This window comes from Crotalus tigris, unplaced genomic scaffold (genome assembly GCF_016545835.1).
Source record: "Crotalus tigris isolate CLP2741 ecotype Arizona unplaced genomic scaffold, ASM1654583v1 scf7180000023829.5930981, whole genome shotgun sequence".
Taxonomy (NCBI): domain Eukaryota; kingdom Metazoa; phylum Chordata; class Lepidosauria; order Squamata; family Viperidae; genus Crotalus; species Crotalus tigris.
Window position 1 is genome coordinate 1,390,620 of NW_024100213.1, and position 19,210 is coordinate 1,409,829.

At 42.3% G+C, this 19,210-nt stretch overlaps 1 protein-coding gene across 1 annotated transcript; it reads right to left on the reverse strand.

Moving 5' to 3' along the window:
• Positions 1–4,902: 4,902 nt before the first annotated feature.
• On the reverse strand, positions 4,903–18,824 carry LOC120298298 (histidine-rich glycoprotein-like). Its single transcript, XM_039321890.1, has 7 exons — positions 18,554–18,824; positions 14,129–14,239; positions 12,456–12,543; positions 10,411–10,577; positions 9,297–9,410; positions 7,728–7,817; positions 4,903–5,810 (listed from the first exon to the last, which is right to left on the reverse strand). The coding sequence occupies exons 1-7, from the start codon at positions 18,746–18,748 to the stop codon at positions 4,983–4,985; spliced, it is 1,593 nt and encodes a 530-aa protein (XP_039177824.1). The 5' UTR covers positions 18,749–18,824; the 3' UTR covers positions 4,903–4,982.
• Between the last annotated feature and the right edge of the window lie 386 nt (positions 18,825–19,210).

The following is a 19,210-nucleotide window of genomic DNA, read 5'->3' on the forward strand; positions in this document are numbered from 1 at the left end:
CAAAATATAGGTTTACAGATAATCCTTGTCGTACAACCACAATTGAGCCCAAAATTTACTGTCAAGCCCCTGTGGGCTTGCCATTAACGGGAGGGGGGAGGAGGGGACAAGACCATCAGATGGAGGCATCTGGAGGCAGTGGATGGGACCAGCAGCATAGATGACAGTGACAGGCTTTCCCTCCCCCATTCCTGTCTGCTGAAAGGGGGACCCTGCGGAACGCAGCTACGAGGCCATCCCGCCGAACAACTTAGCGGCGCGGAGAAGCGGTGGAGAGCTGAATGCTGAAAACCTGCCTCGTTTCCTTGCCTTACTGCCCTACTGGCGCACACACCGGATACTGGATGGGGGGTGGGGCGGCTCGGAGGTGACTATTTAGAGCGCTGGGAGGCAGTTGCTCCCAGCACTGACTTTGCTTGCTGTTCGTTGGAATCCTGCATGCCAGAGCATTCCAGACATAAACCAGCCACTTGTGACCTTAACGGCTTGTTTCTTGTTCGAGTCAGGGGTGTGGCAAGGCTGTCTGACATTTACGTTACTAAGCGAGAAACTTGTTAAGTGAGTTTTTGCCCCATTTTGCAACATTTCTTGCCACAGTTGTTAGGTGAATCACTGCAGTTGTTAAATTAGTAACACGACTGTTAAGTGAATCTGGCTTCCCCATTGACTTTGCTTGTCAGAAGATCACAAAAGGTGATCACATGATCTCAGGACACTGCAACCATCATAAATATTAACTAGTTGCCAAGAGTCTGAATTTTGATCACATGACCATGGGTCATATGTCAACGCTGCTAACATCGGATGTTTTTGCGTTGACAACAGATGGAAATGTAGCCATCTTTTTCCTTTTGCTTTTAGATTTAGATGATGTTGGGAGGGGGGATGTGAACGAGAGTCTAGACATAACACACCAAACCTAGCGTGAGAAACAAGGTTATTGTAACCAGGACTGATAAGGATTTGGCCGGCTGGAGAACTGGAGAGGAAGCCCGAGCTTCAAGCTAATTGGGGAATGTGATTTATGACTGTTAATTAGAGGAGGGAACTGTGCTTTGATAATATGTGCTCAGGGGAGGGGAATCCAGTTTTTAGCTTTGATTATGCACTGCCGATATTATGCTACTCAAAATAAAGATTCTTTAAGATAAACAATGCCTCAAAGTTCTTTTGAAGAGTTTCATCTGTCGGAACCATGACAATGTGAAAAATAGTCATAAGTCACTTTTTTCAGTGCCGTTGTAACTTTGAATGGTCACTAAGTTGTGAATGCTCCAACACTGGAAGTTTTTAAGAAGAGACTGGACAATCATTTGCCTGAAATGGTATAGGGTGATGAACATACCTAATTCTTTCCTCCTCTTTTCCCTACAACAACAACCCTGTGAGGTGGGATAGACTGAGAGAGAGAGAGTGACTTGCCCCTAATCACCTAGCTGGCTTTCATACCAAAGGCAGGACTTGAATTCACTGTCTCCTTGTTTCTAGGCCAGCACCTTATCTACCATATCAAACTGGTTCATCCTTGGAAATGGCTACATTTAGCCCAGATTTGTGCTTAGTTGAGGATTATAGGTTAACAACAACAACAACAACAACAACAATAATAATAAAGTTGGAAGGAACCTTGGAGGTCATCTAGTCCAACTCCCTGCTCAGGCAGGAAACCTATACCATTTCAGACAAATGGCTGTCCAGTCTCTTCTTAAAAACTTCCAGTGTTGGAGCATTCACCGCTTCTGGAGGCAGGTTGTTCCACTGATTAATTGTTCTCATTGTCAGGAAATTTCTCCTTAGTTCTAGGTTGCTTCTCTCTTTGGTTAGTTTCCATCTGTTGCTTCCTGTCCTGCCTTCAGGCACTTTGGAGAATAGCTTCACTCCCTGTTCTTTGTGGCAGCCCCTGAGATATTGGAACACTGCTATCATGTCCCCCCCCCTCGTCCTTCTCTTCATTAAACTAGACATACCCAATTCCAGCAACCGTTCCTTATATGCTTTAGCCTCCAGTCCCCTAATCATCTTTGTTGCTCTTCTCTGTACTCTTTCTAGAGTCTCAACATCTTTTTTACATCGTGGTGACGTTCCTCCACATAACCTCCTTGACCCGCCGTTTTACTGCAGGGGTCTCCAAACTTGACTGTTTTAAGACTTGTGGACTTCAACTCCCAGAATTCTGGGAATTGAAGTCCACAAGTCTTAAAGTGGCCAGGTTTGGAGACCCCAATCTATTGGTTGTGTCTTCATAGCAGCCAGTCCATCTTGCTGCCAGTCCACAGTTTGAACAGATTGCAAAAGTTCATTACATCACTGCAGCCATCATAAATGTGAGTGAGTTGTCAAACATCTAAATGTAAATTATGTGACCATAGGGATGCTGCAATGGTCATAAGTGTGAAAAATGGTCATAAGTTACTTTTTTCAGTGCCGTTGTAAGTTCGAATGGTTTATTAAATAATAATAATAGTAATAATAATAATAATAATAATAATAATAATAATAATAGAAGTTGGAATGGACCTTGGAGGTCATCTAGTCCAACCCTCTGCTCAGGCAGGAAACCCTATACCATTTCGGACAAATGGTTATCCAATCTCTTCTTAAAAACTTCCAGGGTTGGAGCATTCACAGCTTCTAGAGACATGTTGTTCCACTGGTTAATTGTTCTAACTGTCAGGAAGTTTCTCCTTAGTATGAAATGAACTGTACTTGCACACACACACACACACACACACACACACACAGTGTTACGATACAAAGTTTATTTACCCGCTGTTCAAAATTCATGTGTGCAATTTATAGTGTGAAAGTCAGAACATGTTTACAACCATGGGCGGTTCTGAGAATTTCAAGATCATTTTCTAGGTTGATAATCAGCCAATTTTAAAGGGAGAAAGAGTGGAATTTGAGAATCTTTTTCCAAGGGCTGCTGTTTTTCACTCTCTATTGTCAGTATTGATGAGGTAAGCATGTGGTGCATGATTCAGCAAGTAAAAATGTGATGTAAATGCTGAGTCAACAGAACTAGGAGACTGCTGTGGAACCTGCCCAATATTTTCCTTTGTCAGCCTAGGAAAAACAGTTTTCAGAGCCACATGGAACATCCTTCCCTCAGCATTTTTGTAGGATAAACATTAAAATCCCACCAACAGAATAAACTTATCCAGTTTTTGGACAAGTTCTCAGTATTTGGAATAGATATACCTAGATCAGAGGTGGGGAACGATGGCCTCTTTATGACTCGTGGACTTCAACTCCCAGAATTTCTGAACCAGGAATTCTGGAGTTGAAGTCTACGAGTCATAAAAGGACCATTGTTCCCCACCCCTGACCTAAATGATGAATTTACAGTAGGAGAAAAAAAAAACAATTTAACAATGAATAAGATGAAAATGGATGAATTTTTGGACTGTTTATTTTTACAAGCATAAGCATAATTATTGGTAATCTGTCATTGAGGCTTACTCTATTTCATTTTGTATTCGAGCCTATGTGCAATTTGTTTGAGAAATCATTGTTTTACAATTTTATGACCCTGTGGTTGCAGGGATCTATCTCTTACCCAGATAAAAATCCTTGCTAAAATCACCCTTTGTGGTTTTTTTTATTAATTTCAAGTCAATAACTGAAAGATAAGATGAAGATAGTGTTGAAAGAAAAATCATCAGGTCCAGTCCAAGCCAGGAATAAATAAAATGGAGGCTGTTTGGAAAGAAGTTTCTGTTTATTGAGGAACAGAACCAACAAAACCAATGTGGTTCTTGGATAACTGACCAAATGGAGTTGGGATAGGTGGGCTTTTATACCTTCTCTGGGTTTTGTGTTTGGAGTTGTTCCTGTTCCTGTGCAATTTACTTTGAGCTTGAATGTGCTTTTTTGATATTCTAATGGTGGTGGGTTAATCCTATTATGTCCTAAAGATTATGTTCCTGTCCTGGAGTCTTTGTTTTTCTAATCCCATCAGCTCAAACCTTCTCTGGAATCAGACATTCCATAAGAAGACTCTTTCTACAAAATCCACTTTCTCTGTATGTGGTGCATGCAATCTACTCCTTAGCATAAAACATTAGGATCTTCCTTCCAGATTTTTATGGAAAGACTGAAAAAAACAAGTTATTTTAAAGAATGGCAGAGAAGGACTATTATTGCACATGCAATTATGCAACACCTGAAATACATTTTTCAAATAATTTCCAGAGCATGCATCACTCTAAAATTATATATAAGCTATGCTCTCTGATATTTATCTCTTGTGGTTACTATTCTGATCCTGAGTTAAAACGCCTTATAAATCAGATCAGATAGATAAACTCAATGGAAATGATTGTAAAACAAAAATATATACATATTTATTCAGAGTGAATACTTGCATGTATGACGGTTCCTCCTGAAATAATATACATCTCTGTTTATTCCCATAGGTGAAAAAATGATGCTCTCTTCATACCATCTTTATAGCAGGGTCATCGGGTGACATCTGATGGCCCATGCTTCTCTCAGACAAAGACATTCCAATCTGGCTTGTGTCCAGGAAGTCTCCCAATGCCCTTTAGAAACTCCTCCCACTGACCCATTAACATGGGATGACTGACTAGCTAAAACTACATTTCCCATAAGCCATCTCTTAAGGAGACAGCACTTAACCCAATAAATGCCATATATTCTAACATACAGATACATACTCTCTAGTTAGGGTTACATAGAGTTATACAATCCAGAACACTCCCCGCTTGGAAATTTACATTTCCACTACTAGCTAACTGAAAAAACATAGCATTAAGGCATGCAATACTCATTGTTAACTAACTTGTGACTAAATAGGTAAAATATAGTATCAAACATGCATAACTATAAAGTAAATATAAAACATGCACAATTATAACAGAAATAAGACTGGGAGTCATGGAACAGTTACCACTTATGGGGAATTTAAATTAAAATCAACACATATGAATGCAGATATTATTTTTTCCATGAAAAGCTTTTTACTGTTCTGATGGTGTAGGGAATAAAGACAAAAATCTTGGCAAGAGGTCATGTTTGGGCTTCCCTGGGCATGACTTTGATCCCTCCGGGAAAGGTTGTATTGTATGTTTTCCATGTCTTCCTTGGTCAGGCAAAGGATGGTCAAGAAAGTTGGCACCAGGAGCTTGGAGGACATCGTGTTCATTCAAAATTGGAACATGATGGACTGAGCCCACACTACTATGATGGAAAGAATCTTGCTCTTCTAAGGACTGGCTTTCTTCTCTTTTATATGCAGTGTCATTAGACCTGTGATGATGGTGGTGGCAGCGATGCCAGTGGCCACATTTAGGAAACCTCCCACATGGCCGTGGGTGATGATCAACTGGTCTATGACGAAAAGGTTGGAGAGGTGGAGGCCCAGGAGGTGGTGGTGGATATTTACTAGGAGGAAGATGAGGGGGACCACCGGGAGGAGGAGGAGGATATTGGGGCCCTGGAGGAGGGGGAATGTCAGGATGTTCCTCTTGTGTCTGCTCAGAATTATGGTTGCCCTTGGGACCTGCAGGACCAGCTTGATAATGGCCAAGAATTGGTGGGTCTCTATACTCTTGGAGGTGTCCAGGATGGTGAGAGTGATTGTGTTGTTGTTGATGATGATGATTATGATGGGGGTGACAATGATGGTGATGGTGGGGGTGATGAGGGTGATGATGATGATGGTGAAAAGGATGATGTTCATGTGGCCGATATCTGCATTCACGCCCAGTTACATTGCAATGATGATGGCCTTCTCCTGAATCATGGTGGAAGTGGTGAGGATGATGATGAGGGGAGATGCTGAGAGTCTTTGCAAAGGAAGTTAAAAGAACAAGCCATCATTTATGATTGTATGGAACACAAATGAGAATTAGAAAAAAGAAACCAAGTTAGTTTAGGTATTTTGCAAGAAAAATGCAAAATAACTAAATCAAAGTAATATATCAATAAAAACCTCCCTTTTTACTAACCTGTAATCCTATAATTCAGGGTAGAGTCGGGGCAACTGACCGGAGCTGAGCGTTTACTGGCCAGATGCCCTTCCTGACCCCATGGGGAGTTCACAGCAAAAGTATTTAATAATTCACTTAAATATATAAATGAAAATATACAGTATATGAAAGTACCTCGCAATCATTGGCCTGTTTACTGTTACATTTGTCGTATGGGATTGAACTGAATGATCTGATTATGAGGTATTGCACCACTCTTCAAATGCAGATACAGACAGTCCTTGAATTACAATCACAGTTGAGCCCAAAATTTCCATTGCTAAGCGAGGTAGTTGTTAAGTGAGTTGTGATCTTTTTTGCCACAGTTGTTAAGCGAATCACTGCAGTTGTTAAGCGAACCGTGCATTCATTAAGTGAATCTGTCTTCTATCATTGATTTGCTTGTTGGAAGCTGGCTGGGAAGGTTACAAATGATCACAAATGACCCAAGGACAGTGCAACCATCATAAGTACATGCCAGTTGCCAAGTCTCTGAATTTTGATCATATGACAGTGGGGATGCTGCAACGATTGTAAATGTGAAAACCGACCCTAAGTACTTTTTTCAGTGCTGTTGTAACTTTGAACAGTCACTAACCAAATGATTTGAAGTTGAGGACTACCTGTAGTCCTTAAATTACAGGTGCATTTGGGACTGGGATTACTATCCCTAAGTGATGCAGTTGTACAGTGTGATGTCATGTGACTGCATTCTTAGCAATGGCAATCCCAGGGAATCCTGGTTGCTGTTGTAACCCCAAGATTCGTGCGTTGTTAAGTGGGAAGCAGTGGAAGTTCAGGTAAGGAGTGCAGTGGTGACTCAAGGTTTGTTGTAGGGAGTGTGGGAGGCTGTCGAAGGCTCTGGGAGGGCTGGTGTAAGCCGTGTGTGCATGGGGTGGTCTGGGCAAGAGAAAAAGTGAGAGTAACTTACTGGAGCAACTGGTGACCTTGCCTGTTGGCTTTTCGATTGTCTTTGCTTGTGGAAATAGCAATAGCAACAACATTTAGACTTACATACCTCTTCACAGTGCCTTATAGCACTCTCTGGGTGGTTTACAGTGTCAGCACATTGTCCCCAACAATCTGGGTCCTCATTTTACCGACCTCGGAACGATGGAAGGCTGAGTCAACCTCGAGCCAGTCAGGATCAAACTCCTGGCAGTGGGCAGAGTTAGCCTGCAATACTGCATTCTAACCACTGTGTGTCACCAGGGCTCTAGAAAGCCAGCAGGGAAAGTCACAAACTGTGATCGTGTGACTATGACTCTCTCTCATGTCATCCTTGCAATCCAGGCATCCTAGTGTCCCGATTGTGATCACATGCCTGCTGGGGTACTATGATGGTGAGAACTTTGAGGATCACTTGTATGCCCTTTTTTTTCCAGTACTGCCATAAGTTTGAATGATCACTGAATGAATGGACACAAGCTGAGGACTACCTGTTTCATCTGTTTTACGGTAATAGTGTACTTTCCTTATTTGGCTGATACCAGCAGGGAGGTAGGAGATGGGAAGATGAGAGAAATCTGGGGATCCAGTGTGACTAAGGCTGCAGTCTTTTGGGAAAAACCTGAGTTGTGGGTAAATTGTAAAATCCTCCCCTTTTTATAAAGACTTTTGAAGAGGAGACTGAGATTGTTCTGCATGCTGTGATTCATATTCCTGCTGATGGCTACCATTGCCCTTAAGGCTATGTGTTTTTCCTCAAAGCTGTTAAATAATTTGCACTCTTACCTGAATATCATAGATTTCACAGGAGTCTACTTGAACCACATCTGGGCTTTGTGTCTCTTTAACAATTCTTCCTATGCAAAATCCCAGATTCTACAGAGAAAAAGAAATGATAACACTTGTGATAGTATTGAATTTTTCTAAATTTGATACATATGTCATCTTTCTCTTTCTCTCCCCTCCTTCCCTCCCTCCCTCCCTCCTTCCCTCCCTTTCTCTCTCCCTCTCCCTCTCCCTCCCTCTCTCTCCCTGTCTCCCTGTCTCCCTCCCTCTTTTTCTCACCCTCCTCCCTCCCTCCCCCTCCCTCCTTCCCTCTCTCTCTCTCCCTTCCTTCCTCTCTTTCTCCCTCTCCCTCCCTCCCTCTCTCTCCCTCCCTGTCTCTCGGTCGTCATCAACATGACCACAACTGAGACCAGCATTTCTGTTGTTAAACAAGATGGTTGTTAAGTGAGTCATGGTTAAACAAGATGGTTGTTAAGTGAGTCATGCCCAATTTTATGGCCATTTTTGCCACAGATGTTAAGTGAAGCACTGCAGTTGTTTAGTCAATCATGTGGTCTTTAAGCAAATCCGGCTTCCCCCATTGACTTTGCTTCTCAGAAGCTGGCTAAGAAGGTTATAAACGATGATCACCTGACTGCAATAATTATGGGACTCCTTATTAAATTAGTATCTAGATCTGCTATTCTCTCCTTTAGAAGCTACAGTTTGAGCAAAGTTTAAATGCTTTTCTCTCCGAGGCACATGTACTAACCCTCTGGTCCTTATACAACTGCTACTAAGATACATTTGAGGATCTATAACAGGCAGTTTGTGTTCTAACTTTTCTTGCCCAATATGAAAATTCTGTATCGCAACTACCTACTTTATTCCTGCAGTTTATTAGTCAAACCAAGATCATGGCATCCGGCCCTCTCAATTCCTGGCAAATAGATGGGGAAGAAATGGAGGTAGTGACAGATTTTATCTTCCTGAGCTCCAAGATCACCGCAGATGGGGACTGCAGCCAAGAAATTAAAAGACGCTTGCTCTTGGGGAGGAAAGCTATGGCAACTCTAGACAGCATACTAAAAAGCAGAGACATCACCCTGCCAACAAAAATACGTATAGTCAAGGCCATGGTTTTCCCAGTTGCAATGTATGGCTTTGAAAGTTGGACTATAAGAAAGGTTGAGCGCAAAAGAATCGAGGCCTTTGAACTATGGTGCTGGAGAAAAGTCCTGCGAGTCCCCTGGACTGCAAGGCGATCAAACCGGTTAGTCCTAGAGGAGGCCAGATCCTGAAATTGAAACTCAAGTACTTTGGCCACCTAATGAAAAGGAAGGACTCACTGGAGAAGAGCCTAATGCTGGGAAAGATTGAGGGCAAGAGAAGAAGGGGACGACAGAGAACGAGGTGGCTGGATGGAGTCACTGCAGCAGTAGGCGTGAGCTTAAATGGACTCCAGAAGATGGTAGATGACAAGAAGGCCTGGAAGAACGTTGTCCATAGGGTTGCAATGAGTTGGACACAACTTTGCAACTAACAACAACACCTTTTGTATATATTAAAGTTCTTGGCTTCTCAACTCACAGCTTTTCCATCAGGCAGGAATTCACATTGGGAAACGCTTGCTGGGTCAGTATTTCTAGGGCATTTTGTTTCTTTTATGGTGAATTCAACAATGAATACCGTACGACTGGCCACCTGCATAAAATAAACAAAACAGTGATCAAATTACAACCAACTTTTCCAATATTACACTTCATTTTGGCATTAGCATCTAAGGATGACTACAGAGCAGATGTAATTTTTTTCACCTAGGAAAGTTTTAGAAAAATCAGGCTATTCCATGGGGTCTGTTCTAAATCAGAATAATCCTAGGCATAAAATAGGGGACGAGTAAAGAGGATTAAAGATGCCACTTCTTGACTCTGCTAGTACAATACAGTAATGACACTATGAAAGGGTTTTAATACAGTTAAGATATGGGTTAAATTTGATATGCATTTCATTCATAAGAATAGCAACTACAAGAAGGACATTTTTAAGATGAAAGGAAGGAAGAAGAGAGAGAGAAAAAATAACAGAACAGAATAACAGAATAACAGAGTTGGAAGGGACCTTGGAGGTCTTCTAGTCCAACCCCCTGCTCAGGCAGGAAACCCTATACCATTTCAGGCAAATGATTGTCCAGTCTCTTCTTAAAAGCTTCCAGCGTTGGAGCATTCACAGCTTCTGGAGGCAGGTTGTTCCACTGGTTAATTGTTCTAACAGTCAGGAATTTTTTCCTTAGTTCTAGGTTGCTTCTTTCCTTGATTAATTTCCACCCATTGCTTCTTGTCCTGCCTTCAGGTGCTTTGGAGAATAGCTTGACTCCCTCTTCTTTGTGTCAACCCCTGAGATATTGGAACACTGCTATCACGTCCCCCCTCGTCCCTCTCTTCATTAAATTAGACATACCCAATTCCTGCAACTGTTCTTGATATGTTTTAACCTCCAGTCCCCTGATCATCTTTGTTGCTTTTTTCTGCACTCTGTCTAGAGTCTCAACATCTTTTTTACATCATGGCGATCAAAGAGAGATAGAGTAGTGGAAGGTGATTAAGGGGAGTGGATTTTCCACTGCTGATTCTTTCTTTCCGTACACCTTGGGAAACAATTTTTACATAAGCCTACTGATCCACGGGAAAACATGGATACATACTGCGCTGATAACCTTTTGGACTTTCTCCACCTTGAAATAATTTGACACATTGCTCCCCAGGCTGTACTTCTCTAAAATCTTGTTGGCTTCTTCAGTGTGCTTATCAGTGTCTTCTAGAACTGTTATTCTTACAGGGCAATCCTTGCATTCATATAGTTTTGGTGGAACTGTTAAAAAAAAAAAAGCACTGTTATCAACACTGCAGCATGATTGATCTGAGTTGTCTTCATACATTCAAGCTGGAACAAATTAGTAAAAAATGAATCTTCCAATGTAATCTTTGAATACTAAAGTTCTCAAAAAATGTCCCTTTTAAATTTTTGATATCACCTAAGTGATAATATCTATTACCACCCTGCTTCTGCCATGAAAAATTAAAATTCAGAAGTCTCATGTCCGGCAGTGAAAACCTTTCCCTCGCCCATGGTAAGATATGATGTTCATTTTTCTAACAGCATTTCTATTTATTTTGTTTATTTATAAAATTCATTGGCCATCCATCTTACCATAGAGCAGTGGGGGCGAACCTATGGCACGGGTTCCAGAGGAAGCACTTGGAGTCCTCTCTGTGGGCACACGTGCCGTTGCCCCAGCTTTGCCTCCTCCTGCGACCCCCTCTTCTCCAGCAGCCCCCATGAAGGAGAGTCGCCCTCGAAAGTGGCCCACATGGAGCAGCGCAGTCAAGGACATGGCAGCTGGGCAGCGTAGACAAGACTCTGCCCTCACGCCCCATCATACAGTTGATGTTGCAGGGCGCTGGCAGAGGGTGTGGCTGCCATAGTGCTGCTGGACTACCTTGGCAATCTGTGGCGGGCCGTGGAGGCGATGAGTGGTCCTGTGGGCAGGGGGGGTGGGGGATGGGGGACAGAGTGGGGGCAGGGCAGGAGGATGGAGTGGGGGTGGGGCCAATTTTTGGGCACTCGGTCTCTAAAAAGTTCACTATCACTGCCATAGAGTAATTCTGGGATGTTTACAATTGTGTAAAATCTAAAACGTAAAAAGTTAAAAACAAACATTAAAACCGAAAACATATGGGGAGGGCGGGGGGGATGGGGGGAGGTGGGATCTATTATTACTCAATCAACCACCTCTATTGCTCTGTTGCCCCACAGTGAGCCCAAGCTGACTGACAAAGCCACATCTTTAGGCCCTTACAAAAAGATAGGAGGGTTGGGGTCAATCTGACATGGAATAGGGCAAGATGTTCCAGAGGGCAGGAGTCAAAGCAGAGAAGGCCCTCTTCGTGGATCCCACCAGCCAGAATAATCAGGCTGACAGGACCCACAGCAGGCCTCCTCTGCCGGCATGAGTGGGTCGGGCCGACCCCAGTGGGGTGAGACAGTCCCTCAAGTAACCTGGACTATCTATCAGTTAATACGACTGCAATTTCTGAGGTTGTGCAGATGAACTGGTGAAGTATTGAGATAAGCACATAAAAGCAGTCCTCCATGTTTATCTGAGACCAGGGGTATCCATGGAAAAGGGTCCAATGGATATGAATACCCCCCAAAAATTGTGGCTTTGATCAGGACTGATTTTTTGACCCTCCTGTTATAGGTACCTCTTTCTATAACCTCAAGTCCTAACCCACTGTCATATCTGCCTTTCCTCAAACTGCAGTTGAATGTCTTGCTTTGATTCTTGCTTAATGCATCGATACATTTAGATGATAATTCTTGTCTGTCTAGATCTTTCTTTCTTTCTTTCTTTCTTTCTTTCTTTCTTTCTTTCTTTCTTTCTTTCTTTCTTTCTCTTTCTTTCTTTCTTTCTTTCCTTCTTTCTTCTATCTATCTATCTATCTATCTATCTATCTATCTCATCTATCTAATTTAAAACTGAAAAAATTGTTTAAAGGAAGTGGCATTTGGTATGTGTGTACAGACTTGTCATCATCCTCTGAAAAATCAGAAGCATCAGACTTTTCCCCTCAAACTTTTCTAGAAGACAAAATTGTACATTGTCTGAAGGTGCAAAAAATAGCCCTCTAGGTTACTGAGATGCTTCTTTATTTGATGTTGAACTTGTAATTTAGAAGATGTGAATACCTGGACTGACAGTGCAGTTGTATGCATATAGCAGTTTTCTTTTGGAAAGTTCATTTATATACACAACAGCCTTACATTGTCCCAAATCCTGGAAAAGACATAAGAAAAGGCATCAGTTCCAAACTGTATTTTACAGAAAGACAAAAGTCACTAGAAGTTGACTCCTAGCAATGTCCTGGCAATGATTATGCAATGTTCTTGGTACTAGTACGACAAGCTTGATTTACCATGTCCTTCTTTCCAGAGTGGATTTTCAAGTTCCCTTCTTAGTCTATAACAGTGCCTCTCAACCTGTGGGTCGGGACCTCATTTGGGGTCAAATGACCATTTCATGGGGGTCGCCAAACTACGCTGTCCGCCATTTTTTTCCCTTTTCCCTAGCTGTCCTACTCCCTCTTATTGGTGGCCACACCCACTTGGGGGTCACCACAACATGGGGAACTGTATTATGGGGTCACGGCATTAAAAAGGTTGAGAACCACTGGTCTATAAGCTTGTTTTTCTTGGATCTTCTATTCAAGAATTAACCATCCCTGACCCTGCTTGGCTTTCTAAGACACCCAGGGCAGTGTAAAGGTTAAGACTAGTGAGAGGGGAAATGAGCAATTCCGAGCTTAGAGGAGGACATGTTGTAAACATATCCCAAGGCCTCCAGTTGATTTGCCAAAGTTCTGTTAATTCTGAAAGATTACAGGGAGAAGTCTAAAGTTTGAACCCTGGAGCGTAAAATATTGAAGCTTCTGGCTTCTCTGCATTTGAAGCTTTATTATTGTCTAAGATCAAGATTCTAATCTAGCTAAGTTGTCTCTATGGGTTGAGCTAAGTGTAGTGAAAAGCTCAAACAAACTTAAGTGTGTGAAGAAGTGGCATTTGGTGCCAAAACCAGGTATGAAGACTGACATCTATTGAGGAGCTGCTACTTGCTGAAGAATTATCCAGGAAGAATGTGTTTATGGAGTCACCTAGAGCCACACTTAGCTCAAAGAGTCCTTATCTTTAACACTATATCAATACATAGCCTTATATCAAACATGCAGATGATATCAGATGGGGAGTATAAATGTGGAGCACTTTGGGCCCTCACTCAAGAAAAACCTTTTTCTAAAACTTGTATTTGTCGATGAGATTATGGCAGTACAAATGATGTGTTAACGTCATATTTTTGTTGGTTTAGTCAGGGGTAGGCAACCTTGGCTTTTTTATGACCCATGGACTTCAACTCCCAGAATTCCTGAGCCAGCCATGCTGAGGGGAAAGGGAGAGGTTTCCAAGCTGAGCCATGCTGGCTCAGGAATTCTGGGAGTTGAAGTCCACGAGTCATGAAGGGCCATAGTTCCCCCATGCTGGCTCAGGAATTCTGGAAGTTGAAGTCTACCCATCTCTGAGTGGCCAATTTGAAAAATACAGGCCTAGGCCAGGGATAGGCAACCTTGGCTCTTTTATGACTTGTGGACTTCAACTCCCAGAATTCCTGAGCCAGCCATGCTGAGGGGAAAGGGAAAAGTTTCCAAGCTGAGCCATGCTGGCTCAGGAATTTTGGGAGTTGAAGTCCATGAGTCATAAAAGAGCCAAGGTTGCCTACTCCTGGTTTAGTGGTAACAAAAGCAGGACTTTCCACAGAAGTATATTTCAAAGAGTTGATGTTAGGAAGAAAAGAGATGGCCATTACTTGCCATTATACTTAAGAATGGTCTGTGTCCACAGGATGACCAGCGTTTTCTGGATATTACAGGACACTGCGTTTCCAAGACCTCCAAAGTTAGGTATGCTATGGATGCATTTTTCTGAAATGGGAAAGAACAAGAGTGAAATGGAAGAAAATCAGGCATGTTCTGCTGAAGATGTTCAATAAACTAAGAGGTAGATTCATTAAAAAAATAAAGATAAATTTTCATTTTAAAAAAGTAGCTCACAATCTAGTGTTTACACATGATAATGTGGATCTTGAACCACAGCAGTGAAAATCAGTATTGCTGATTTCCAGGTGCAACATATATGCTGGTTTCTGCTTATTGCAAACGCGCACATAAATTCGTGTTTTGAAATGCTTGATTTCCTCAAGAACTTCCTGAGAAGGATTAAATAGGATGACATTCATCCGGGATTATTAAAGGTCGTTGCAATCCCACTTCAAATTATGAAATAAATGAACAAAGCAAACAGCAGAGAACAAGGGTGAATTATTTGATTAGGAAGCCACCTGATCAAATTGCCACACTAGAATCGGATTTCCATATCAATGCGAATTTTTAAAAAGCAATGAGAAGCCAGCTTGGATGATTTCTGAATGGTGCATATCATATCAGAAACTGGTTCCCATCTGTTCAATTCCAAATCAAATAAATAGTTTTAATTGTTTTTGCTTGACTTGCACAGTCCAATTCATGGTCAAATCTTCGATGACAGGTTTATTTAACCCTTAGAAAGAGAAAACTCGAATTGATTTCTGCACGTCTGACATTTTTCGTGGTTGGTTTTCTGGCACTTGCAATTATATTCAGATGGCTCTGGATAGAATAGCTAGATCAGGAATTCCCAACCCCTGGGCCATGGCCCACTACAGGGGCTGTGGCCTATTCCCAACCAGACCGTGTGAGAGGTGGGCTAACGCACAAGCTTGCATGTATAGCTCATCTTGCAGAGTGGGGGGCCAGTGGGTGTGCATCCGCATGTGCAGCTCAACGTGCAAATCAAGCTGTGCATGCATGCTTGTGTGCCAGCCCACTGCTTGCACAAATCAAGCTGCACATGTGTATGCACTGGCCTGCTGCTTGGGTGGCAGGTTCCCCTCTTCCCCCTCTGCCGGGCCGTCAAGCCACAGAGGTTGGGGACTGCTGAGCAATGATTGTCTTTGTTGTCCTTCAGAGACTTCCCCATTCTCTGAGGCACCCCGGGCTCTACTTCCTGTCCCTCGGAGTCCCCGAAGGCCTTAGCCTGCTTCCCACCCAGCTACTCAGCCACCCAAGGGAGCCTAACATCAAGTAGCAGAAGCTGCTGGTGCATGGAGGGCTGCTAGGATTTGCAGGCAGAGGCCTGCTTCCCCCTCAGTCACCGAGGGATTTGCAGAACTCAGCCTGCTCCACAGCCAGATCCAGGGCCCAGCAACACCCAACTTACCATTCTGGCCTGTCAGACTGGTAAACGGAGATGATTGGCTTGTGGTCTGTTGCTCAGAGACGATGCCCAATTAAATCCACTGGCCACAAGACACTCCTTGAGCAAAATTCCTTTATTGATGCACAACAGCAAAGGGGTTGCCTCCAAAGAGGAGGAGGAGTTGTCATACATGGCTTTTTGTAATTTTTCATGGGAAACAAGTGCTGCAATTGGTTACTTGTTAATGCGCAAGCAGACTTGATTAATGCCATTCCCACATGTCTGTGGTGTGTATTTTAAGATGCTAATGAGCCTTTCTGGGGCAAGGGGGGGGTCTGACTATCTAGGACAGATGGGGGGTGGTGATGATGATATTGAGGCTTTCCCTGAATCTTGCAGAACTTGACACTGTGAAGGGACCAAAAATGTAATCTTTTACGTATAATCCATCTTTCCTGTATAACATAGTCCAGCCATTGTTCATTTATTTTGTTTTATTCTGATCTTGAGTTAAAATGCCTCATAAATCAGAACAGACAGATAAACTCAATAGAAATGATTTCATAACAAAAACATATTTAATCAGAAATATTACTTGCATTCATGAGGGTTGCCTCTGATAATACATCTCTGTCCATTCCTATAGGTGAAAAGAATGATGCTCTCTCCATACCATCTTTATAGCGGAACAAAGTCATCGAGTGACATCTGATGGCCCATGCTCCTCTTTTTACAAAGACATTCCAAACTGGCTTGTGTCCAGGAAGTCTCCCAATGCCCTTTAGAAACTCCTCCCACTGACCCATTAACATGGGATGACTGACTAGCTAAACTACATTTCCCATAAGCCATCTCTTAAGGAGACAGCACTTAACCCAATAAATGCCAGATATTCTAACATACAGATACATGCTCTCTAGTTAGGGTTACATAGAGTTATACGATTCAGAACATGTTTGCTTTCTGTAGGTGCTCCAATGTAATGTAAATTGTGCTGAGCAAAGAGAAAGAAAAGCTTTCTGTTACTTTAAAAATGTTACAGTAGCGTTCTTTTTCCACCCCCTTTCTCCTTGGGTAGTAAATGTATTCCTTTGCTTCTCTACGGTGGTGCCTGCAAAGGAACAAGTTAAGTTTCTGGGCTAATTACCAGCTAGCTATTGAGCTATTGGGTATTCAGAGCTTAGAAATGCAGAATTGCAACATGCTTGATAGATAAGGAGAGTCAAACGAAAAAGAAATTTTTAGATGTGCAAAACCCTTGCAATGTTAAGGAAAAAAAAGTGTATTAGTTATAAAAGGAAGAACTTTTTGATTAGGACGTGCTCATTCTCTTCTGTCTCACAGTGTGCTTGCATGTGGCAAGAGATTGGGACACCCAGCTTATTTACTTTGATCAAAGGAATAAAACTGTTCTTTTCAGTAGCTTTGTGTTCAGAATTTTTTTGGATTTATTGGAATTCTGAGCTAAAAACCTTACAACATCCAGGGCTTTTTTTCTCATAGAATGCCCAGAATGGTGTTCCGGCACCTTTTTTTGGATGGAACCTTGTAAGGTAGGCAAGGCGGGTTGTATGATGTGTGTGAGTTCCGGCACCATTTTTTTTTTTTAGAAAGAAAGCAGTGACAACACCTAACACTGCTTTGGATATTTTTAGTTAACGTTTACTGTGTTCCTTCATTCCAGGATCGCATCTTCCTGAAACTGTGACCATAGTTGCTAGGACATCTTTTTGAAACTTGCTTTTAATTTTCTTTTCCTTCAGGCCGAGGCAATGCAAAGCCCAGTTTTTCAACAGAAGCTGCCTCATGACAACTAGATACTATTCTGCAAGCCGGTATTCTTTTTGTGATCCTGTAAGGGCTGTGTGTTTGTATGTCTCTCTCTCTCTGTGTTTTAAGGAAGCTCCACAGACTCCACAAATAGATGGAGCAGGCTGAATCCTGCAAATCCTTGGGTTGGCTGAGTGGGAAGCAATCCATAACAGTTCCTAATGGATGGAAAGCCTCTGCTGCCAGACTTTAGTTTCCATTGGGTGGCTGAGTGACTGGATTGGGAGCAGGCAAAAGCATGCAGGCATTCAGAAGAATGGAGGGGGGAGATAGGTGGGGGGCTACTACCTGTGGTTGGTTGTAAACAACTGCAAAGGTACTTCAGTGGTCTTAACTTTGAAACCAGGTGATAAGTAGCTTTGGGGAGGAGGGGGTCTGTTGTAACTTTGACCGGTCGCTAAGGGACCAGTCATAAGTCAAGGACTACCTGTATTGCTTTTTTTTCTCATAAATTGGTGGAAAAGAAGAGATTCTAGATTCCTCACCTTCACAGTGGCATATTTTATATTTGTAGTTTAAAATTAAGCATATTTTAAAATTAAGCTCAAGTAAGTTTACAAGCTCCCCCAATTAATTAGTAATGGTTTTTTTTTAAAAAGTTATTTAAAAGTGCCATTTCAAAAAACAAAAACAACTCCTAAGTGACACAAACAAGTACTTCCAAAATGATCACACCATGCAGTCAAATAATTATCTAGTGCAGTGGTGGCGAAACTATGGCACGGGTGCCAGAGGTGGCATTCAGAGCCCTCTCTGTGGGCACACGTGCCGTCGCCCCAGTCCTAGGCCTTCAGCTGGGTTTTATAAAACCTTTTCACTTTAGGCCTCCACCGCCGTGTGCAAAAAAAAAAAAAAAAGGTTCAATCAATCAATTTCAACTTCTCGCAGGAAAAAAAAAAGATCTTGCAAAGTTGGAATTGATTGATTGAACTTTTTAGTCCAACCCAGACTGCTGTTACCACCGCAGCCACGCCCACCCAATGGGCCATGCCCACCTGGCACCCGACGATGCATAAGTGGGTTTTGAGTTGCAGTTTGGGCACTCGGTGTCTAAAAGTTTCGCCATCACTGATCCAGTGGTTGCATTAAATCAGAATATTATGACAGACATGGACTCAATGCTGGAACCAGGCCCCTATCAGTGACGAGCCAACCACAGCTATGGTACTTACCACATGTTGAACGTGAGCATCAGCAATACGGAACAGGGTAAAAATGTAGCCTTCTTTGCGATGTTCATTGATTAAATTCAAAGCCACCTCTGCACTCTTCTCTATTCTGGCATCATTGCAGTCTTCAGGGACTATCAAGGCTTGACAGGATGTGGTCCATGCCGCAATAAATAGAGCACAGGCTAGCAATTTCATTTAGGCTATGCAATGATTTGATCCTCTCAAGTCATCAGATTGGAGCTCTTTTGAGCTGATGCTAGAAAGCCAATTCCATAAACTCAAAGGGATGTTTATTTTTTGGTGGCTCTGATCTCAAGGTTCTTGACCCAGTTGCCTTGATCCCTGGTTAAGCTAAACAAATGGAAAATGATTGATGGAGTAAACAAGAGGGAAAAAGGTTCCCAAATGAGGGATTAATATCTGAACCAATGGCTAAAATAGCATGAAACTCCAGTACTGGGATACAGGAAGAAAAAAGTAGCTTGCATAGATTTGAAGAGTAGATCCCAGTATACAGAATTCTGTGATGGTTGAATAAGCTACGAGATAGTTCAAACGTGAACTACTTTTATGCATCTGGGTTTTTTTCTGTGCAAAATTGAAGTTATCTTGCCAATATAGGTAATCTCTGACTTATGGCCACAATTGAGCCCAAAA